The sequence below is a fragment of the Bombina bombina genome, unplaced genomic scaffold, assembly GCF_027579735.1.
Source record: "Bombina bombina isolate aBomBom1 unplaced genomic scaffold, aBomBom1.pri scaffold_745, whole genome shotgun sequence".
In the NCBI taxonomy this organism is placed as follows: Eukaryota; Metazoa; Chordata; class Amphibia; order Anura; family Bombinatoridae; genus Bombina; species Bombina bombina.
The window spans coordinates 157,941-182,407 of NW_026512581.1; the positions used below are offsets into that span (position 1 = coordinate 157,941).

Consider the following 24,467-nt stretch of genomic DNA (forward strand, 5'->3'; position numbering starts at 1 on the left):
TCAGGGAGCGTGGCCGACGGGAGCGATGCGATGGGGACGTGGCCGGCATCGCGAGGGGCGTGGTCGGGTGCGGCGAGGGGGCTTGGCCTGGTGGATGTGGTCGCGGTGGGGCGTGGCCGGGCGTGGTGTCGAGATGTGGGCGTGGCCAGAGAGGCAAAGGCTTGAAAGTTTCAATTAAGACGGAGCAGGAGAGGGAGCAGGAGAGGGGGGGGAGAAGGGAGCAGCAGAGGGGGGGGGGGAGAGCCAAAGAGGGAAGAGAGCCAAAGAGGAGAGAGAGCAAAAGAGGAGAGAGAGCCAAAGAGGGGGGAGAGCCAAAGAGGGAAGAGAGCCAAAGAGGAGAGAAGGCAAAAGAGGAGAGAGAGCCAAAGAGGGGGGAGAGAGAGCCAAAGGGGGGGGGGGAGAGAGAGCCAAAGGGGGGGGGAGAGAGCCAAAGGGGGGGGCAGAGAGAGCCAAAGGGGGGGAGAGAGCCAAAGAGGGGAGGGGAGAGATCCAAAGGGGGGGAGGAGAGAGCCAAAGGGGGGGGTGAGAGCCAAAGGGGGGGGGGAGAGCCAAAGAGGGGGGAGAGAGAGAGCCAAGAGGAAAGAGAGCCAAAGAGGAGAGAGAGCCAAAGAGGAGAGCCAAAGAGGAGAGAGAGCAAAAGAGGGGAGAGAACCAAAGAGGGGGGAGAGCCAAACAGGGGGGAGAGCCAAAGAAGGGGGGGAGAGAGCCAAAGAGGGGGGAGAGAGAGCCAAAGAGCGGGGGAGGGAGCCAAAGGGAAGGAGAGCCAAAGGGGGGATAGCCAAAGAGGGGGGAGAGAGAGAGACAAAGAGGAAAGAGAGCCAAAGAGGAAAGAGAGCAAAAGAGGGGAGAGAGCCAAAGAGGGGGGGGGAGAGCCAAAGAGGGGGGGAGAGAGCCAAAGAGGGGGGGAACAAAAGAGGGGGGAGAACAAAAGAGGGGGAGAGAGAGCAAAAGAAAGGGGGGGAGAGAGCCAAAGAGGGGAGAGAGAGAGCAAAAGAAAGGGGGGGGAGAGAGCCAAAGAGGGGAGAGAGAGAGCAAAAGAGGGGAGAGAGAGAGCAAAAGAGAGGAGAGAGAGCGCAAAGGAGAGGGGGGGAGAGAAAGCAAAAGAGAGGGGGGAGAGAAAGCAAAAGAGAGGGGGAAGAGAGAGCAAAAGAGAGGGGGGAGAGAGCAAGGGGTGGGACCGCTGTACTGCAAAAAATGGCCCGTGTACACGGGCTTTAGTACTAGTAATTAAATAAATTACATAAATTAAATACAATTAACTAAATTATATACAATTATTGAACTTCAATCCTATTGGCTGATTGGAACAGCCAATAGAATGTGAGCTCAATCCTATTGGCTGTTCCAATGAATGAAGTTCAATCCTATTGGCTGATGGCATCAGTCAATAGGATTTTTTCTATCTTAAAGGGAAAGTCTACACCAGAATTTTAATTGTTTTAAAAGATAGATAATCCTTTTATTACACATTTCCCAGTTTTGCATAACCAACACAGTTATAATAATATACTTTTAACCTCTGTGATTATCTTGTATCTAAGCCTCTGCAAACTGCCCCTTTTTCAGTTCTTTTGATAGACTTGCAGTCTAGCCAATCAGTGCCTGCTCCCAGATTACTTCACGTGCACAAGCACAGTGTTATCTATATGAAATATGTGAACTAACACCCTCTAGTGGTGAAAAACTGTTAAAATGCAATCTGAAAGAGGTGGGCTTCAAGGTCTAAGAAATTAGCATATGAACCGCCTAGGTTAAGCTTTCAACTAAGAATACCAAGAGAACAAAGCAAAATTGGTGATAAAAGTAAATTGGAAAATTGTTTAAAATTACATGCTCTATCTGAATTATGAAAGTTTATTTTGGCCTAGACTGTCCCTTTAATTCCGATTGGCTGATAGAATTCTTTCAGCCAATCGGAATCTAAGGGACGCCATCTTGGATGACATCACTTAAAGGAACCTTCATTCATCGGTTAGTCGTCGGCCGAATAGGATGCTCCGCGTCGGATGTCTTGAAGATGGACCCGCTCGGTGCCGATGGATGAAGATAGAAGATGCCGTCTGGATGAAGACTTCTGCCGTCTGGAGGACCACTTCTGTTCGGCTTGGATGAAGACTTGGGGACGGCAGATTAGGGGTTAATAAGTATTATGTAGGTGGCGACAGTGTAGGGGGGGCAGATTAGGGGTTAATAACATAATGTAGGTGGCGGCGGTGTAGGGGGCGGCAGATTAGGGGTTAATAAGTATAATGTAGGTGGCGGTGGTCTCCGGGAGCGGCGGTTTATTTAGTTGCGGCGGGGTCCGTGAGCAGCGTGATAGGGATAAAACATTTTAGTATAATGTGGGTGTTTAGTGACAGTATACCAATAAAGCTGGGAAAAATCCCAAGAGCACCGAGATCGATGACTGTTAGTTAACAACAGTCCGCTGCTCATCGCCCTGTACTTGGTGCGCAGCTTTTTGACAGCTTTTTTGGTAACTTTGGAGAACGTATTCAGGTCTGCGGCAGTGATGTTAGGCGATCTTAGGTGATCGTATTGGTGCCGGCGAATGCAAGTAAGTTGACGGGTTGATAAATAGGGGCCTAAATCTGTACCTATTGGCTTTTCAGCTTGTCATATTGTCTAATTAATTTTTGTCCTATGTATAAGATGGCTTTTCTTTGCTTTTATTGATATCTGTTTTTATTTTTATAGTATTCATCTTAATATCCCGGACTCAATCACTACTTGGGAAATACAGGGTATAGGGATGTCGGCTAGAAAAGGTCAGAGATTGTGTAAACAATAAGATAAATGCATTCATCTCAAATTTAAACTATCTCTCATCTAATCCCGTGCTTGCACCTCCCTCTCTCATTTAATCCTGTGCTTGTACTTCTCACCTCTCTTATCTAATCCTGTGCTTGTACTTCTCACCTCTCTCATCTAATCCTGTGCTTGTACTTCAGCTCTCTTATCTAATCCTGTGCTTCCACCTCACCTCTCTCATCTAATCCTGTGCTTGCACCTCACCTCTCTCATCTAATTCTGTGCTTTTACTTCACCTCTCTCATCTAATCCTGTGCTTGCACCTCCCTCTCTCATTTAATCCTGTGCTTTTACTTCCCCCTTTCATCTAATCATGTGCTTGCACCTCACCTCTCTCATCTAATTTGGTGCTTTTACTTCCCCCTTTCATCTAATCCTGTGCTTGTACTTCACCTCTCTTATCCAATTCTGTGCTTGTACTTCACCTCTCTCATCTAATCCTGTGCTTGCACCTCACCTCTCTCATCTAATCCTGTGCTTGCACCTCACCTCTCTCATATAATCCTGTGCTTGTACTTCACCTCTCTCATCTAATCCTGTGCTTTTACTTCACCTCTCTCATCTAATCCTGTACTTGCCCTTCTCACCTCTCTTACCTAATCCTGTGCTTGTACTTCCCCCTCTCACCTTTTCTTGTGCTTGTAGTTCACCTCTCTCAACTAATTCTGTGCTTGTACTTCTCCTCTCTCATCTAATCCTGTGCTTGTACTTCACCTCTCTCATCTAATCCTGTGATTACACCTCACCTCTCTCATCTAATCCTGTGCTTATACTTCACCTCTCTCATCTAATCCTGTGTTTGTACTTCACCTCTCTCATCTTTTCCTGTGCTTGTAGTTCACCTCTCTCATCTAATTCTGTGCTTGTACTTCCCCTCTCTCATCTAATCTTGTGCTTGTACTTCACCTCTCTCATCTAATTCTGTGCTTGTACTTCCCCTCTCTCATCTAATCCTGTGCTTGCACCTCACCTCTCTCATCTAATCCTGTGCTTGTACTTCCCCTATCTCCTCTAATCATGTGCTTGTACTTCACCTCTCTCATCTAATCCTGTGCTTGTACTTCACCTCTCTCATCTAATCCTGTACTTGCCCCTCTCACCTCTCTTATCTAATCCTGTGCTTGTACTTCACCTCTCTCATTTAATCCTGTACTTGTACTTCCCCTCTCTCATCTAATCCTGTGCCTGTACTTCACCTCTCTCATCTAATCCTGTACTTGCCCCTCTCACCTCTCTTATCTAATCCTGTGCTTGCATATTTCACCTCTCTCGTTTAATCCTGTGCTTGTACTTCACCTCTCTCATCTAATCCTGGGCTTGTACTTCACCTCTCTCATCTAATCCTGTGCTTGCCCCTCTCATCTCTCTCATCTAATCCTGTGCTTGTACTTCACCTCTCTCATCTAATCCTGTGCTTGCCCCTCTCATCTAATCCTGTGCTTGTACTTCACCTCTCTCATCTAATCCTGTGCTTGTACTTCCCCTCTCTCATCTAATCCCGTGCTTGTACTTCACCTCTCTCATTTTATCCTGTGCTTGTACTTCACCTCTCTCATCTAATCCTGTGCTTGCCCCTCTCATCTCTCTCATCTAATCCTGTGCTTGTACTTCACCTCTCTCATCTAATTCTGTGCTTTTACTTCACCTCTCTTATCTAGTCCTGTGCTTGCACATTTCACCTCTCTCGTTTAATCCTGTTCTTGTACTTCACCTCTCTCATCTAATCCTGTGCTTTTACTTCCCCTCTCTCATCTAATCCCGTGCTTGTACTTCACCTCTCTCATTTTATCCTGTGCTTGTACTTCACCTCTCTCATCTAATCCTGTGCTTGCCCCTCTCATCTCTCTCATCTAATCATGTGCTTGTACTTCCCCTCTCTCATCTAATCCTGTGCTTGTACTTCACCTCTCTCATCTAATCCTGTGCTTGCACATTTCACCTCTCTTATCTAATCCTGTGCTTGCATATTTCACCTCTCTCGTTTAATCCTGTGCTTGTACTTCACCTCTCTCATCTAATCCTGTGCTTGCCCCTCTCATCTCTCTCATCTAATCCTGTGCTTGTACTTCACCTCTCTCATCTAATCCTGTGCTTGCCCCTCTCATCTAATCCTGTGCTTGTACTTCACCTCTCTCATCTAATCCTGTGCTTGTACTTCCCCTCTCTCATCTAATCCCGTGCTTGTACTTCACCTCTCTCATTTTATCCTGTGCTTGTACTTCACCTCTCTCATCTAATCCTGTGCTTGCCCCTCTCATCTCTCTCATCTAATCCTGTGCTTGTACTTCACCTCTCTCATCTAATTCTGTGCTTTTACTTCACCTCTCTTATCTAGTCCTGTGCTTGCACATTTCACCTCTCTCGTTTAATCCTGTTCTTGTACTTCACCTCTCTCATCTAATCCTGTGCTTGTACTTCCCCTCTCTCATCTAATCCCGTGCTTGTACTTCACCTCTCTCATTTTATCCTGTGCTTGTACTTCACCTCTCTCATCTAATCCTGTGCTTGCCCCTCTCATCTCTCTCATCTAATCATGTGCTTGTACTTCCCCTCTCTCATCTAATCCTGTGCTTGTACTTCACCTCTCTCATCTAATCCTGTGCTTGCACATTTCACCTCTCTTATCTAATCCTGTGCTTGCATATTTCACCTCTCTCATTTAATCCTGTGCTTGTACTTCACCTCTCTCATCTAATCCTGTGCTTGCCCCTCTCATCTCTCTCATCTAATCCTGTGCTTGTACTTCACCTCTCTCATCTAATCCTGTGCTTGCCCCTCTCATCTAATCCTGTGCTTGTACTTCACCTCTCTCATCTAATCCTGTGCTTGTACTTCCCCTCTCTCATCTAATCCCGTGCTTGTACTTCACCTCTCTCATTTTATCCTGTGCTTGTACTTCACCTCTCTCATCTAATCCTGTGCTTGCCCCTCTCATCTCTCTCATCTAATCCTGTGCTTGCCCCTCTCATCTAATCCTGTGCTTGTACTTCACCTCTCTCATCTAATCCTGTGCTTGTACTTCCCCTCTCTCATCTAATCCCGTGCTTGTACTTCACCTCTCTCATTTTATCCTGTGCTTGTACTTCACCTCTCTCATCTAATCCTGTGCTTGCCCCTCTCATCTCTCTCATCTAATCCTGTGCTTGTACTTCACCTCTCTCATCTAATTCTGTGCTTTTACTTCACCTCTCTTATCTAGTCCTGTGCTTGCACATTTCACCTCTCTCGTTTAATCCTGTTCTTGTACTTCACCTCTCTCATCTAATTCTGTACTTGCACATTTCACATCTCTCATCTAATCCTGTGCTTGCACCTCACCTCTCTCATCTACTGTGCTTGCACCTCTTGCCTCTCCCATCTAATCCTGTGCTTGCGCTTCACCTCTCTCATCTAATCCTTTGCTTGCACCTCTCTCATCTAATCCTGTGCTTGCGCTTCACCTCTCTCATCTAATCATTTGCTTGCACCTCTCTCATCTAATCCTGTGCTTGCACCTCACCTCTCTCATCTAATCATTGTGCTTGCACCTCACCTCTCTCATCTAATCATTGTGCTTGCACATCACCTCTCTCATCTAATCCTGTGCTTGCACCTCACCTCTTTTATCTAATCATGTGCTTGCACCTCACCGCTCTCATCTAATCCTGTGCTTGCACCTCCCCTCTCTCATCTAATCCTGTGCTTGCACATCACCTCTCTCATCTAATCCTGTGCTGCATTTCACCTCTCTCATCTAATCCTGTGCTTGCACCTCACCGCTCTCATCTAATCCTGTGCTTGCACCTCACCTCTCTCATCTAATCCTGTGCTGCATTTCACCTCTCTCATCTAATCCTGTGCTTGTACTTCACCTCTCTCATCTAATCATGTGGTTGTACTTCCCCCTCTCTCATCTAATCCTGTGCTTGTACTTCACCTCTCTCATCTAATCCTGCGCTTGCACCTCACCTCTCTCATCTAATCATTGTGCTTGCACCTCACCTCTCTCATATAATCATTGTCAGGGCCACCATCAGGGGGTGACAGGGGTGACTGCTGTCAGGGGTTCAATGGGCCAGGGGGGCCCCATGAGGCCCATTGTCAGGGCAGCCACCAGTTGGTACTACAGCAGAGTGCTAATTGAGCATGGGAAATGTTATTACAAGGAGTAAAGTATTAGCATTTGAGAGGATTTCTGAGTGTGCACTAAATCACTATGCACAGTGTGAGACAGACTTGGCACTTTGCTTATACAGTGTGTGCCTGAGTCAGACGGCAGATCACTTTCATTTGCAGAGAAGGTAGGACTTACTTAACAAATGTTTTCTATTTCTTTGTGCAATTTCAGATTGTAACTTCAATGTGGTAGTAGTTGTATGGTGGGGCCAGAGGTCCATAAAAAAACATTTTCTTTTAGCAGCAGTGTATTTATGATTATTTGACAATGCTGTAAAAAATCTATATTTAAAACCATGCAGAAATGTTTCCTCCTCAATACACAAATGGTAGGTGCCCTTTTGGCAGATATATATATACAAAATAAACAGATAGAGTCCAGCACTATTGAGCTTTTTACCTTGCTGTGTGCTCGTTACAATGGGCTATCAGCAAAAACCCAAACAGATACAGCCCATATGTAGAAAGTAACAGCACCACTGCATCAATATTCTTAAAGGTGAATTATTTCTTTATTGGTGATATCACAACCATTAAAACAGCGAAGTTTCGGACCTACATGGTCCTTAATCATGCATAGTTAAAACACAGTAAAACACACATTTAAAAAGGGTGGTGTAACCAATCAGATTTCAGCTCACATTATTAATTAAATTAACCCATACCTGTCCAGGCATGAAAATACAAGTATTTACTTTTTCTATTAGTGGCCTCTAGTGGTACCATATAGAATGTCACCCTATTTCAAAATTCATAAAAACAAATACAAATCATAGTCCCTATTCAGACCATAAGGATGTAGTGTATTTAATTTCTTGATCCACCAGACCTCCTTTTGTTTTAATTTAAGTTCTCTGTCGCCCCCTCTTCTATGTATAGGAATATGATCGATTACTTGGAAGCGCAGCTGACTAACTGTATGTCCCATTTGGGTAAAATGTGCAGATACTGGTAAAGACATGTCTTTAGATTTAATTGATGCCTTGTGCTGACTAAACCTATCCCTAGTGGCCTGAGTGGTCTCTCCGATGTAACAGAGGCCACATGGACATTTGAGTAGATAGATTGCATAATTGGTTTGACAAGTGTATAGACCATTGATGGTATACTGTTGTCAGGTTTCCTCTTAGAGAATGGTTAATACCATCATCAGACCGTCCCTTTAAGGATTCCAATACTTCATTCACTCCACCCTATATAAACACCACATTGGCCCTTCCCTCATTGCTTAGTATTGAAGTGAATATCTCATTCTTATCCTGAGCCTATCCTGTGAACGCTGTTCACACCTCAGTCTCCCTGCTGCTGCAGATTCACCTGTGAACGCTGTTCACACTGAAGTTACTTTGTTTTTCCTCTCTTAACTGTGAACGCTGTTCACACTTTATTCGCAACATACAGCAAACCTGCTTTAACTCTCATTCTGTGTCAGTGTCTTTCCGGATTTACCCTTCACCTACCTACAACTCGGATCTCCGGTTTCACTTACAGCTCTGCTCTACTTCCAAGTGCTACGCTAACGGCTCTCCTTGCGGTGACGTCACACGCCTGCTGCTCACTCTCTCCGGATCAACCGCTTTTAGTCTGTGTACTTCTACCACTCCATAATTAGTAAGTGTGCGAATTTGTCTAAGATATATTCACATATCTATTCCTATATCTCTCACCTGCCTTATTGTACTTTGTTGCCGGATAACTCTGATTAACTACCGCTCAGCTTAACCTTTTATGTTTTCATCTGGCTTTTCCTTATTGCCATATTGACTCTTATTTTTTCATACCATTTTTTATGTTTTTCAACCGGTTCTACCTATAATACAAGGGGTCATACTCTCTGCCATTTTTTCATGTTTGTGCACATACTTTTTTCTCTTTTTATGATCTTGCATTCCTTGGGAAAACTAAAGTACATTTCTCCCTGCTGCAATTGTTAGTGCTAATTAGCACATGTGGCAGCAATAGGGTTAATGTGCTTGTAAATCCCTATAACAATTACAGCCTGGTGATACAAGGTAACCACTATTGCTCCTACACTTACAAGTGTGGTTCCCTGTATCTTTTTGCTACAAATTATTATTAGTATCTATTTGACTCAGCAGTTGTGGTTCAGTACTTCATTCGCTATTGTCTGTATTTTTCTAGATACAAGACTGAGCATTGTGACAGAATACTAAGCCTTTCCAATTATGGACCCAGCTGAGATCAATGTCCAGATGCAAGCATTAAATCAAAGGGTTGACCTTTTAACTACTGGGTTAAATACCCTTAAAGCAGAAAATGATTCACTTAAAGCCTATATTAGGGACGTAGTGGATAAAAGAATCCCTCTTACAGAACCGCAGGTTAGCCCCCCAGAAAAGTTCTATGGTGACAGGACCCTCTATAGGGAGTTTAAAAATGCCTGTCTGTTAATGTTTGCACTCAAGCCACAAACCTACCCTAATGACAGGGTTAGAGTACTCACTACTATATCATATCTTAGAGGAGAGCCACGTACCTGGGCTAATACCTATTTTGAAAGTAATGAAGAGATATTGAATTCTCTTGAGAATTTTTTCATAGCAATGGGTCAACTTTATGAAGATCCTTACAAGCAGCTTACCGCTGAAAACGCTATGAGGGCTCTTAAACAAAAAAAGAGAGTGGTAGAGGACTATATCACAGAATTCAAAAAGTGGGCAAAGGATTCCCAGTGGAACAACCTTTCCCTCAGAAATCAATTCAGATTAGGCCTCTCAGATGGTATTAAGGATGAGCTATCAAGATCAGAGCTCCCTAACACTCTAGAAGAGTTAATGACACTCAGCATAGCTATAGATAGGCGTCTTAGGGAAAGACACCAGGAAAGGTCCAGTCATGACCCTATCTCAAAAAAGCTTGGTACAAGTACACATGTTCAATCATCCAGCAAAAGTTCTACTGAACATATGGAGATTGGATTCGTAAAAGGACCTTTATCACCCCAAGAAAAACTTAGAAGACGTAATAATAACTTATGTTTATACTGTGCATCTGAGGACCATACAGTCAAGGAATGTCCTTCCCTCTTGAGACAAAATAAGGGTAAGAACCTTTCTCAATCCTTTTGTTGTAACACCCAGCACAGTTCATCCTCTTATCTAAGATTACACCTTCTTTTGCAGTGGGATCAGTTGCGTCTACCCGCCTCCGCGATAATTGACTCTGGAGCCACAGCTTCCTACATTGATAAAGATTTCTGCACTACCAATAAAATACCACTGATGAAAAAAAACTCTCCTGTCTTTTTAAGAGGTATAGATGGGAATCCCATAACCACTGGGCCTGTAGATTACCATACTATCCCCCTACTGGTAACATGTTCTGACCACCATAAGGAATTCTTATCATTTGATGTTATTTGTTCTCCTGTTTCACCTATAGTTTTAGGCATTCAATGGTTACATACACATAACCCACAGATTAATTGGAATACATCAACACTTACATTTAATTCTCCTTATTGTATAAAAACCTGTCTCCCAAACAGCATTCTTCAAACTTCTGTAGTGACTACTCATAGTGACATACCTGAGGTTTATAGAGATTTTACAGATGTCTTTAGTAAAAAGGAGGCTGAAAGTCTTCCTCCTCATAGGAAGTACGATTGTCCCATAGCGATCTATCCAGGATCAGAGATTCCCTTTGGACACATATTTCCACTATCAAATTCTGAATTAGAACACCTCAAAACTTATCTGGAAGAGAACTTAAAAAAAGGCTTTATCCGACCTTCCACCTCTCCAGCTGGAGCAGGTATTTTTTTTGTTAAAAATAAAGATGGGACTCTTAGACCCATAGTTGACTATCGTCAATTAAACAAGATCACAGTGAAGAATCGTTACCCCCTACCTCTTATCCCTGAGCTCATTGAGAGACTCGAAGGGGCTAGATTCTTCACGAAGTTAGATCTAAGGGGAGCATACAATCTGGTCCGTATAAGATCTGGCGACGAATGGCTGACGGCGTTTCGTACTCGGTATGGCCTCTTTGAATACGTCGTCATGCCATTCGGGTTGTGTAATGCCCCTGCTACCTTCCAGCATCTGATAAACGACCTATTTAGAGACGTCCTAGACGTATTTCTAGTTATTTACTTGGATGATATCCTTATATACTCCAAGACCTATGAACAGCATGTACATCATGTTAGACAAGTTTTATCTAGGCTAAGGAGTAATTACTTGTATGTCAAGGCTGAGAAATGCATTTTCAATTCACAAACTATTTCGTTCCTTGGATATGAGATCTCCCCTTCTGGGATTCGTATGGAGGATAAGAAAATAACAGCAATATTAAATTGGCCTACACCAAAGTCCAAACGTCAGGTACAGTGTTTCATGGGGTTTGCTAACTTTTATCGTAAATTTATAAGAAATTTTTCTAAGTTAGCAATACCTCTAACCAGACTTACTAAAGCCAACATACCTTTTAAATGGACAGTTGAGTCACAGGAAGCTTTTGATTTCTTCAAACAGAAATTCACTAGTGCACCTATTCTACATTTTCCAGACCCTAAACTCCAGTATATTTTAGAGGTCGACGCCTCCAATTATGCGATAGGTGCAGTTTTATCACAAAGGCTCGCCATAACGAAACCTTTACACCCTGTGGCCTTCTACTCACGAACCCTAAGCACCGCTGAACAAAACTACCCCATAGGGGAGAAGGAACTCCTCGCCATAAAACTTTCTCTCGAACATTGGCGTCACCTATTAGAAGGTACTGAATTACCAACTCTGATATATACAGACCACCGTAATCTCCAATACCTGAAAACTACAAGAACCTTATCCGCCAGACAAGTTAGGTGGAACCTCTTTTTCTCACGGTTTAACTTCCTCATTAACTACCGTCCATCCTCAAAAAACCAGAAGGCAGATGCTCTCTCACGAATGCCGGGAGAACCGAATACCTCTCATCCTCAACAGACTGTGATTCCTTCTCAGAACTTTCTTTGTTTTACTTTTGACAGTTTACCTCTTCTTATGAAGGAACAACAAACTGATCAGACTAAACCACTTCCCCTCTTACAACGTAACTCGGAGGGATGCTACTGTTTCCACAACCGTCTTTATATTCCACCATCTCTTAGAAGATCACTACTCGAAGCAGTACACGACTCCCCTCTTGCTGGACACCCTGGAATTGCTAAAACTCAAAAATTAGCCAAAAGGAACTATTGGTGGCCAAAGATGAGTAGTGATATTACACAACATGTCTTAACATGTCCTACTTGTACCACTTCTAAGAGGAAAAAACAACCTCCCTATGGTCTTTTACTCCCACTACCAACTCCCAAAAGACCCTGGACTGAAATTGCCTTAGATTTCATAGTCGATTTACCACTATCCGCAAGAAACAATACTATCCTTGTTGTCGTAGACCTATTCACCAAAATGTGCCATTTCATCCCATTTAACAAGTTACCTACTTCTCTCGAGACTGTTCAGCTCCTCATCAGTCATGTTATCAAACTTCATGGTTTACCTCAAACTATACTATCCGACCGTGGAACTCAATTCTCCAGTAAATTATGGAAGGAATTCTGTAGATTATTCCACATTGATAGACGACTGACCAGTGCATACCACCCACAGTCAAATGGACAAACGGAACGTTGTAACCAATGGCTAGAACAATTCCTGAGGTCCTACTGCTCCACACAACAACATCTCTGGGCAGAATATCTTCCATATGCTGAGTTCTGCTATAATAATACATTACACTCAGCTACTAATCAGACACCATTTTACTCTAACTATGGCTTCCATCCTACATTTCAATTACATCCAACCCAAGATTCTACCTCTCCCACCATTTCTGAGATCTCAAACATCATCTCTTTGAACTTCAAGTGTATTGAGACCTCTATACAGAACGCTAAAAATATGTACAAAAAATATTATGATAAACATAGGACACCACCACCACAATATAAGGTTGGAGATTTGGTCTGGCTCTCGACCAAGAATCTCAGAATGAATTGTCCCTCCAAAAAACTGTCACCTCTCTATGTTGGACCTTATCCAATAGAACACATAATCAATGTCAATGCAGTTCGTCTCACTCTACCTAGTACTTTGAAAATCCACCCAACCTTTCATGTGTCCCTGCTTAAGCCGTACCGTGCTCTGAGGGGATCTTCCAAACCTTCCTACATTCCCCCTGTTCAAATTGATCCGAACCTAGAATACGAAGTTCGAGATAGTTGGAAGGGCTACCCTCAGGATGATGATTCTTGGGAACCGGCGACTAACATTTCAGCTCCCAGGTTGATCTCTCGTTTCCATCAGAGGAACCCTGAACGTCCAGCACCTTGAGCTCCGGTGTCGCTCCTTGAAGGGGGGATCCTGTCAGGTTTCCTCTTAGAGAATGGTTAATACCATCATCAGACCGTCCCTTTAAGGATTCCAATACTTCATTCACTCCACCCTATATAAACACCACATTGGCCCTTCCCTCATTGCTTAGTATTGAAGTGAATATCTCATTCTTATCCTGAGCCTATCCTGTGAACGCTGTTCACACCTCAGTCTCCCTGCTGCTGCAGATTCACCTGTGAACGCTGTTCACACTGAAGTTACTTTGTTTTTCCTCTCTTAACTGTGAACGCTGTTCACACTTTATTCGCAACATACAGCAAACCTGCTTTAACTCTCATTCTGTGTCAGTGTCTTTCCGGATTTACCCTTCACCTACCTACAACTCGGATCTCCGGTTTCACTTACAGCTCTGCTCTACTTCCAAGTGCTACGCTAACGGCTCTCCTTGCGGTGACGTCACACGCCTGCTGCTCACTCTCTCCGGATCAACCGCTTTCAGTCTGTGTACTTCTACCACTCCATAATTAGTAAGTGTGCGAATTTGTCTAAGATATATTCACATATCTATTCCTATATCTCTCACCTGCCTTATTGTACTTTGTTGCCGGATAACTCTGATTAACTACCGCTCAGCTTAACCTTTTATGTTTTCATCTGGCTTTTCCTTATTGCCGTATTGACTCTTATTTTTTCATACCATTTTTTATGTTTTTCAACCGGTTCTACCTATAATACAAGGGGTCATACTCTCTGCCATTTTTTCATGTTTGTGCACATACTTTTTTCTCTTTTTATGATCTTGCATTCCTTGGGAAAACTAAAGTACATTTCTCCCTGCTGCAATTGTTAGTGCTAATTAGCACATGTGGCAGCAATAGGGTTAATGTGCTTGTAAATCCCTATAACAATTACAGCCTGGTGATACAAGGTAACCACTATTGCTCCTACACTTACAAGTGTGGTTCCCTGTATCTTTTTGCTACAAATTATTATTAGTATCTATTTGACTCAGCAGTTGTGGTTCAGTACTTCATTCGCTATTGTCTGTATTTTTCTAGATACAAGACTGAGCATTGTGACAACTGTTTACGCTTATCATTCTGGGCCAAACATTTACCTCTAATTACTGAATTACATTGTGCACAGTGAAGACATGGATAACATCCTTTATTGGGAGTGGTCAAATAATTAATATCAGACTGTTTAGTTGTCCCCACATCTGCCCTAACTAGATTATCCCTTAAGTTTCTCACCCGTCTGTATGATGGCATTGGTGGTAATTTAAAAGACTCAACTTCTGGATTAAATTTTGATAGTAAATGCCAGTGTTTCTTAACTGCTTTGAAAATGTGTTGACTTTGCTGGCTATATTCCATAGTAAGCACTAATCTATTTACATCATTTTTAGTTTTGGGTTTAGCTTTACTTTTGTCAAGATCTGTAATATTTTTATTAATAATCTCCTGAGGATAACCTCTTTGGATAAATGTATTACCCATAGATTCTAGCCTATAAGGCAGACTATCCTGATCACTGACTATCCTCTTGGTGCGTAATAACTGACTTCTTGGGATAGAATTGAACACTGTCTCAGGGTGAAAGTTTTCATACCTCAAAAGGGTATTTCTATCCGTAGGTTTAGTAAAGAGATCAGTGTTCAATTTATCATCTTGTATGTAGACAGTGGTATCAAGAAAATTAATCTCATGTGCTGAATATGTCAATGTAAATTTGATGTTTATCACTGAGGCATTGATTTCCTCCACAAACTGTATCAAGGACTCCAATGAGCCCCCCCATATGCCAAAAATATCGTCTATATACCTTAGCCAAAGCTTACAACAGTGATTGAATGACTTGTTAGCATAGACAAATTTATTTTCAAAGCCACTCATAAACAAATTGGCATATGAGGGGGCTACATTGGAGCCCATGGCCGTACCTCTCTTCTGCATGTAGTAAGTGTCCTGAAACAGAAAATAATTGCAGTATAAAACAAGTCTTAACAGATCATCAATAAAATCTATCTGTGTTAGATCATACAATTTACTGTTGTTCAAGAAACTTTTTATGGTGTCAAGGCCTGCCTCATGAGGGATAGATGTATACAGATTAACCACATCTAGGGAAAAAATAAACCAATTTTCTTCCATTTTTACCTTTTCTAATTTTATCAGAAAATCATTAGTGTCTTTTATAAAAGACTTCTGTTCTTTAACCATTGGAAAAAGAATTATATCCAGAAATATTGACACATTTGAGAAAACAGACTCTGTACATGCCACAATGGGCCGCCCTGGTGGGGATGACATATTCTTGTGAACCTTGGGCAAAGTATAAAAAACTGGTGTTATGGGATGTTTTTTATAAAGAAAATCAAATACCTGTTTAGTTATAGTACTACATTGAAATGTCCTATCAAGAATTGTTTTTAACTCTTTTTGTATTTCCACAAGAGGATTATGGTCTAATACTTCATAAACCCCTCCATCAGAGAGTTGATGTAAAATTTCCTGAATATAATATTTAGTGTCCAATATTACAACAGCTCCGCCCTTATCGGCGTTCTTTATTGTAATATTCTTGTTGTTTTTTAAGGACAACATAGCTTTATATTCTTCTCTTGTTAAGTTATAATTTTTCATTTCTGGATTTAAATTCAATTTTTTCATCAAATTACTAATATCCTGTTGCACAAACTTAATAAAAGTTTCCACAACAGAATTACTGGTAGGAGGTATAAATGGAGACTTTTTATATAAGTTAAGATATTTCAAATCAAGGGGATTCGTTTGCATAACACCTTCATTTATTGTGCTTTCAACACCCACATTATTTGTATTATTACCACCATACATAGCTTTTAGCCTGAGCATTCTAAAAAATTTGTACAAGTCCTTATCGACTTCAAATTCATCACAGTCTTTGGTAGGCCAGAAGGAAAGTCCTTTCATTAACAAACTATGTTCCGTCTCAGTTAGCTTGTATTCCAAGATATTGATTACCAGACTCTCCTTGTCCTGTATGGGGGAAATATAATCAGGCAGTTCATTTACTTCTATTTCCGCATACCTCGCCGGAACCTCCCTCCTCGCTGGCGTCTCGGCATCTGCCGGTTTTGGTTACAGGAGCTCCGTGTATACATCCGCTGCTCTTTGGGATCGGCGGTGCTTCCGCCCTCCCCTCCGGTGTCTCCTTCCGAGCCGGAATCTAAAAAACTTTCCCCAGAAGATGATCCTTCGGCCATTCTGTCCTTCTCTGTTAGCGCTCTCGGCGTTCTCCTCCAGTGTGGTACGTCACGTGATTCACGTTGTCTTGACGTGTGGTCATGTGACCAGTTGTATACTCTGTGATTGGTATAGTCAAGCTCATCGCGTACAAACTTTGATCTTTTCCTCTCCTCAAGATCTAAGCGATATTGAGCCAAGAATGTGTCAATTTCTTCTTTAGTGGTTTTCAACATTTCCAAGGTATACTTTGTTTCCATTCCCCGCTCTGCTTCCAGCACTAATCCTTTTTGCTTGTCAATCTCTAACTGCAGACATTCTACAGTGAGCACAATTAAATCAAAAGAGCACTTGTTAAGTATACTCTCAAACCTTGTTCTGTATAATTCATGGTTAGCCAGTATGGTGGGTCTCAGTTTTATCCTTAGGCCTCTATGAATTCTTTTAATACGGTAATATTCTGCCAGCGTGACTGAATGCAGCTCCAAAGAGATTAATCTCCTCTTTGTTTTTTCATATTCCTTTTTTAAATCCACTTCAGCAGAATTTCTTAAGAAGTTCCTTGATCCTAGGGCCAATGAAGTGATGCATGCTGCATCTATGTCAGAATAGGAAAATGTAGAGGGTTGGATATCTTCCATAGTTCCTTCACTCACTGGTAGTGCACGTAACTCTGCTGATTCCATGTATACAAAATAAACAGATAGAGTCCAGCACTATTGAGCTTTTTACCTTGCTGTGTGCTCGTTACAATGGGCTATCAGCAAAAACCCAAACAGATACAGTCCATATGTAGAAAGTAACAGCACCACTGCATCAATATTCTTAAAGGTGAATTATTTCTTTATTGGTGATATCACAACCATTAAAACAGCGACGTTTCGGACCTACATGGTCCTTAGCTTGACTATACCAATCACAGAGTATACAACTGGTCACATGACCACACGTCAAGACAACGTGAATCACGTGACGTACCACACTAGAGGAGAATGCCGAGAGCCTTCTGCCCTACCAAGGACTGTGATGAATTTGAAGTCGATAAGGACTTGTAAAAATTTTTTAGAATGCTCAGGCTAAAAGCTATGTATGGTGGTAATAATACAAATAATGTGGGTGTTGAAAGCACAATAAATTAAGGTGTTATGCAAACGAATCCCCTTGATTTGAAATATCTTAACTTATATAAAAAGTCTCCATTTATACCTCCTACCAGTAATTCTGGTGTGGAAACTTTTATTAAGTTTGTGCAACAGGATATTAGTAATTTGATGAAAAAATTGAATTTAAATCCAGAAATGAAAAATTATAACTTAACAAGAGAAGAATATAAATCTATGTTGTCCTTAAAAAACAACAAGAATATTACAATAAAGAACACCGATAAGGGCGGAGCTGTTGTAATATTGGACACTAAATATTATATTCAGGAAATTTTACATCAACTCTCTGATGGAGGGGTTTATGAAGTATTAGACCATAATCCTCTTGTGGAAATACAAAAAGAGTTAAAAACAATACTTGATAGGGCATTTCAATGTAGTACTATAACTAAACAGGTATTTGATTTTCTTTATAAAAAACATCCCATAACACCAGTTTTTTATACTTTGCCCAAGGTTCACAAGAATATGTCATCCCCACCAGGGCGGCCCATTGTGGCATGTACAGAGTCTGTTTTCTCAAATGTGTCAATATTTCTGGATAGAATTCTTTTTCCAATGGTTAAAGAACAGAAGTCTTTTATAAAAGACACTAATGATTTTCTGATAAAATTAGAAAAGGTAAAAATGGAAGAAAATTGGTTTATTTTTTCCCTAGATGTGGTTAATCTGTATACATCTATCCCTCATGAGGCAGGCCTTGACACCATAAAAGTTTCTTGAACAACAGTAAATTGTATGATCTAACACAGATAGATTTTATTGATGATCTGTTAAGACTTGTCTTATACTGCAATTATTTTGTGTTTCAGGACACTTACTACATGCAGAAGAGAGGTACGGCCATGGGCTCCAATGCAGCCCCCTCATATGCCAATTTGTTTATGAGTGGCTTTGAAAATAAATTTGTCTATGCTAACAAGTCATTCAATCACTGTTGTAAGCTTTGGCTAAGGTATATAGACGATATTTTTGGCATATGGGGGGGCTCATTGGAGTCCTTGATACAGTTTGTGGAGGAAATCAATGCCTCAATGATAAACATCAAATTTACATTGACATATTTAACACATGAGATTAATTTTCTTGATACCACTGTCTACATACAAGATGATAAATTGAACACTGATCTCTTTACTAAACCTACGGATAGAAATACCCTTTTGAGGTATGAAAACTTTCACCCTGAAACAGTGTTCAATTCTATCCCAAGAAGTCAGTTATTACGCACCAAGAGGATAGTCAGTGATCAGGATAGACTGCCTTATAGGCTAGAATCTATGGGTAATAAATTTATCCAAAGAGGTTATCCTCAGGAGATTATCAATAAAAATATTACAGATCTTGACAAAAGTAAAGCTAAACCCAAAACCAAAAATGATGTAAATAGATTAGTGCTTACTATGGAATATAGCCAGCGAAGTCAACACATTTTCAAAGCAGTTAAGAAACACTGGCATTTACTATCAAAATTTAATCCAGAAGTTGAGTCTTTTAAATTACCACCAATGCCATCATACAGACGGGTGAGAAACTTAAGGGATAATCTAGTTAGGGCAGATGTGGGGACAACTAAACAGTCTGATATTAATTATTTGACCACTCCCAATAAAGGATGTTATCCATGTCTTCACTGTGCACAATGTGATTCAGTAATTAGGGGTACATTTTTGGCCCAGAATGATAAGCGTAAACAGTATACCATCAATGGTCTATACACTTGTCAAACCAATTATGCAATCTATCTACTCAAATGTCCATGTGGCCTCTGTTACATCGGAGAGACCACTCAGGCCGCTAGGGATAGGTTTAGTCAGCACAAGGCATCAATTAAATCTAAAGACATGTCTTTACCAGTATCTGCACATTTTACCCAAATGGGACATACAGTTAGTCAGCTGCGCTTCCGAGTAATCGATCATATTCCTATACATAGAAGAGGGGGCGACAGAGAACTTAAATTAAAACAAAAGGAGGTCTGGTGGATCAAGAAATTAAATACACTACATCCTTATGGTCTGAATAGGGACTATGATTTGTATTTGTTTTTATGAATTTTTGATATTGAAATAGGGTGACATTCTATATGGTACCACTAGAGGCCACTAATAGAAAAAGTAAATACTTGTATTTTCATGCCTGGACAGGTATGGGTTAATTTAATTAATAATGTGAGCTGAAATCTGATTGGTTACACCACCCTTTTTAAATGTGTGTTTTACTGTGTTTTAACTATGCATGATTAAGGACCATGTAGGTCCGAAACGTCGCTGTTTTAATGGTTGTGATATCACCAATAAAGAAATAATTCACCTTTAATAATATTGATGCAGTGGTGCTGTTACTTTCTACATATGGACTATATATATATATATATATATATATATATATATTACATTCCAGTTTACTGCCCCTTTATGCAAGGACTTTCCAGATGCAAGGAGGCATTTTATCATTTATAGTTTTACATCTGCATAAAATGTTATACTCTCAGACTAAGATTGCTCAGTGTTTGAAATGAGACAGGTTAACTTAAAACTGGTCAGTTTACACTACAGCTGACTGAATTTTGAAATACATACCAACAAGTCTAAATCCTGCATTTAACCAGATCTAATGGTATGAGTACCACAGCTTATGGTTCCACCAAGACCATATAGAGTACAGCATTTTCAAAATCCATAAGTACAGCTGACAGATGGGAACGTTTGTACACTATATTTGAAGTGGTGCTCTTGGTTGGGGAAAATGGGGAAAAAACAAACAAACATATGTCAACCTTTTAAAAGTACTTTTCTTCATCTAGCAATCTAGCCAGATCATTAATGTACAATTTTGAATTCACAGAATTATTTTTGTTTGCACATTTACAAATATGATTCTTTAAAAAGTGATCTCTTAATTGCTGCAATTTTTTTATCATGCGTGTCACACACTGTTGATTTAGGGGATGCAAGGTGCATACATTTTTACTCCTGTGAGTGTTTCTGTGGGTGTCTGTGTTTATGTCTTTGTGCTTTGGTTTGTGTCTCTATGAGTGTGTATGTATTTTTTTTCTGTGGGTCTCTCTGTGAGGGTGTGTGCATATGTCTTTGATATTTTTCTATGGGTGTCTCTGTGAGGGTGTGTGTATGTTTGTCTTTGTGTATTTTCTCTGGATGCTTCTGTGAGGGTGGGTGTGTATGTCTGTGTTTTCTGTGGATGTCTCTGTGAGGGTGTGTGTTTTCTGTGGGTGTCTGTGAGGGTGTGTGTATGTCTTTGTGTGTTTTCTGTGGATTTCTCACTGAGGGTGTTTGTATGTGTCTTTGTGTGTTTTATGTGGTTGTCTCTGTGTGTGTATGTCTTTGTGTGTTTTCTGTGTGTGTCTCTGTGTGTGTATGTCTTTGTGTGTTTTCTGAGGCTGTGTATGTTGGTGTTTCAAAATACAAACAAACCTGCTCAACGGAGCGCCCCTGGGGTATATAATTATAAATATAAATCCAAAGTTGTAATAGGCACTAATGGAGAGAGGGTAGTAAGCATGTAAATAATATTCTCGGGCGGCAAACAAATGTTCCCAGTGCGTCTGCACACGCACAAAAAGTAACAGTTCATCCAGTAATGGGAAAAATAAGCGCTCCAAGCCCAAAAATGTGTAAAAAATTCCATTTTTATTCCAGACTGATTAAAACCATACAAAATTGAATAAAAAGTGGTAAGCACTGTTGTGCAAAAACAAGTTGTAGAACAGGTGCAAAAAACAGCAAACGTTTCGTGCTCCACGCACTTGGTCACTGCTAATTGATGCACCTGTTCAGTGCTCCTTTTATTACCAAAGATCCTTAAAGTGATATCACAAATTTTATTAACCTGTATTTTGCCATTCTGTAAGGGAGCCTATGACAAGAAACCTATTTTGTTTTCTATACATAAAATATTATTTAAAGATAAGCAGATTGATTCATATTGAGTATTCTGTTACTATACCCTGGGAAAAATATATCCTAAGTCAAATATAATTCATGTTTTACATTATTTCTCTTTTGTTGGAAAAACTATACATATTATTTTATGAAAACATTATTTCAAAGCCTGAATATAATCAAGGCCTATACTCTTATTTAAATTTGATTTTGACTAATAGATTAGAGCATACATTTAAAACAGATTTGTACTATGATTTGCATTAAATGAGCCTATGACAAGACACTGATATTTTCATAAACTAGTTGTAAATAGATACATAATAATTGGTGTTGTTCTTATGTTGGAGACTAAACTTAAAAATTAAAATAGATGGGGAAATATTTATCTCAAACAATGATTGCTGCTGTGAAAAAACATAACAGCTGTACGAATGAGCACATGACAGGAGTAATACCTTAAAATTGAAAATTTGATTAAATATGAGATAAATTAACTAAAGAGCAGGACACTTGTTATTTAGTGAATAGATCTAAGTCCCTTCTCATGTTAAGGCCCTCAGGATGTGTAGTCTGTAAATTGAACATCCACATAACTTCCCTTTTATCAAGGGTTTTCTCTCTATCACCTCCTCTTCTCCATTGTGGGACAAAATCTATCCCCTGTAAGATAAGAGCAGATGTATCTGCGTTATGTAATGCCTTGAAATGCCTTGATACAGGTGTGTCTGAGTCCTCATCCTCTATGGAGCGCAAATGCTCCAAGAACCTTTCTTTTAGCGGTCTTTTAGTTTTGCCTGTGTATTGTTTGTGACAAATTTTACATGTTAAAAGATACACTACATGAGTGGTTGAACAGTTGATGTAATGATATATCTTATAAGCCTTGTTGGTAGTGGTTGAATTAAATTCCACCCCTTCCTTAACAAAATCACAGGTAGTGCATATTGGACGCCTACACTTATAAAAACCCTTTCTCTGTTTTAGCCAGCAAGTTGTTCTATTGGTTCTTACATCTGATGGAGAAATGAAATTTGCAATCGTTTTGCCTCTTCTAGATACAAAATCACAGCCTTCTTTAAGGATCTCTTTAAGGATAGGGTCTGAGTACAAGATAGGTATAGAATCTTTAATAATGCTGCACACCTTAGTGTATTCCATACTATAGGTTGTAATAAATTTAATCTTTCTACTGTCTGATGTTTTTTTCTGTTTTGTTCTATATTTAAGCAATTCTTGTCTTGGAGTTAAATCTACACTGGATTTTGCCTCTTTTAGCAACTTCTCACTGTAACCCCTATCCATGAACCTTTCTGTTGCTTCTTGTGACTTCACCTGATATTCTGCCTCACTGGTGCAGTTTCTTTTAATTCTGGTATATTCCCCCTTAGGGATACCCTTCACAACATGTCTTGGGTGGCATGAGTTGTACTTCAGGATGGTGTTCCCAGCTGTAGACTTCCTATATATAGTAGGCTCAACGGTGTATTTGTCGGTGCTCATTAATGTAATATCAAGAAAATTTATTTCTTTTTTGCTATGCTCACTAGTGAATTTTAAGTTATAGTTGTTATCATTAAGATATTTACAAAAATCTTCTGTCTCTTGCTGATCCCCCTCAAATACAAACAACAGATCACCAATATACCTGAAAAACTGGATTATCCTATCCTTGAATGGATTTTTATCTCCAAAGACGTGGGACAGCTCCCACCAACCCATAAAGAGGTTGGCATAGGAGGGGGCAAATTTCGCCCCCATAGCCGTCCCACGTCTCTGGAGATAAAAGCTGTTCTGAAACAGAAAAAAATTATGACTCAAAAGATATTCAATTGCCCTTAGTATGAAAATTTTAGTTGGAGATGTAAAATTAGTGTTCTGTTCCAAAAAATGTTCTATTGCTTCAATTCCCTTCTCATGTTGTATAGTTGTGTACAGTGAAGAGACATCAGCTGTAATGAATCTATATGTTGATTTCCATTTTAGATTTTGAATTTTATTTAGAAGGGTCGTGGTATCCTGTATATAGCTAGGCAAATCCCTAACCAGGGGTTGTAAAAATGAATCAATCAATTCTTACATAGGTTCATTCAAAGAGTCAATGCCCGCTATGATGGGTCTACCCTGTGGACTCAAAAGATTTTTATGTGTTTTAGGAAGGTAATGAAAAACAGGAATGACTGGCAATTGTGGAATAATCCTTTCCTGGACTGATTTATTTATAATATTATTGTATCTTGCATACAAAACAAGATTAGTCAGTTCATTCCTGTATTTCACTGTAGGATTATCACTTAATTTAATATACACTATACCTATCTTGTACTCAGACCCTATCCTTAAAGAGATCCTTAAAGAAGGCTGTGATTTTGTATCTAGAAGAGGCAAAACGATTGCAAATTTCATTTCTCCATCAGATGTAAGAACCAATAGAACAACTTGCTGGCTAAAACAGAGAAAGGGTTTTTATAAGTGTAGGCATCCAATATGCACTACCTGTGATTTTGTTAAGGAAGGGGTGGAATTTAATTCAACCACTACCAACAAGGCTTATAAGATATATCATTACATCAACTGTTCAACTACTCATGTAGTGTATCTTTTAACGTGTAAAATTTGTCACAAACAATACACAGGCAAAACTAAAAGACTGCTAAAAGAAAGGTTCTTGGAGCATTTGCGCTCCATAGAGGATGAGGACTCAAACACACCTGTATCAAGGCATTTCAAGGCATTACATAACGCAGATACATCTGCTCTTATCTTACAGGGGATAGATTTTGTCCCACAATGGAGAAGAGGAGGTGATAGAGAGAAAACCCTTGATAAAAGGGAAGTTATGTGGATGTTCAATTTACAGACTGC

General features: G+C 40.3%; 1 protein-coding gene across 1 annotated transcript in view; it reads left to right on the forward strand.

The window, feature by feature from the left end:
- The window catches only part of LOC128644408 (complement C4-B), a gene marked incomplete at its 3' end in the record, with an annotated part of 166,648 nt that overhangs the window by 129,052 nt on the left and 13,129 nt on the right, over window positions 1-24,467 (forward strand). The window contains exon 16 of the mRNA XM_053697032.1: window positions 2,698-2,768. Coding sequence (XP_053553007.1) covers window positions 2,698-2,768 — 71 coding nt within the window. The remainder of the gene's footprint in view (window positions 1-2,697; window positions 2,769-24,467) is intronic.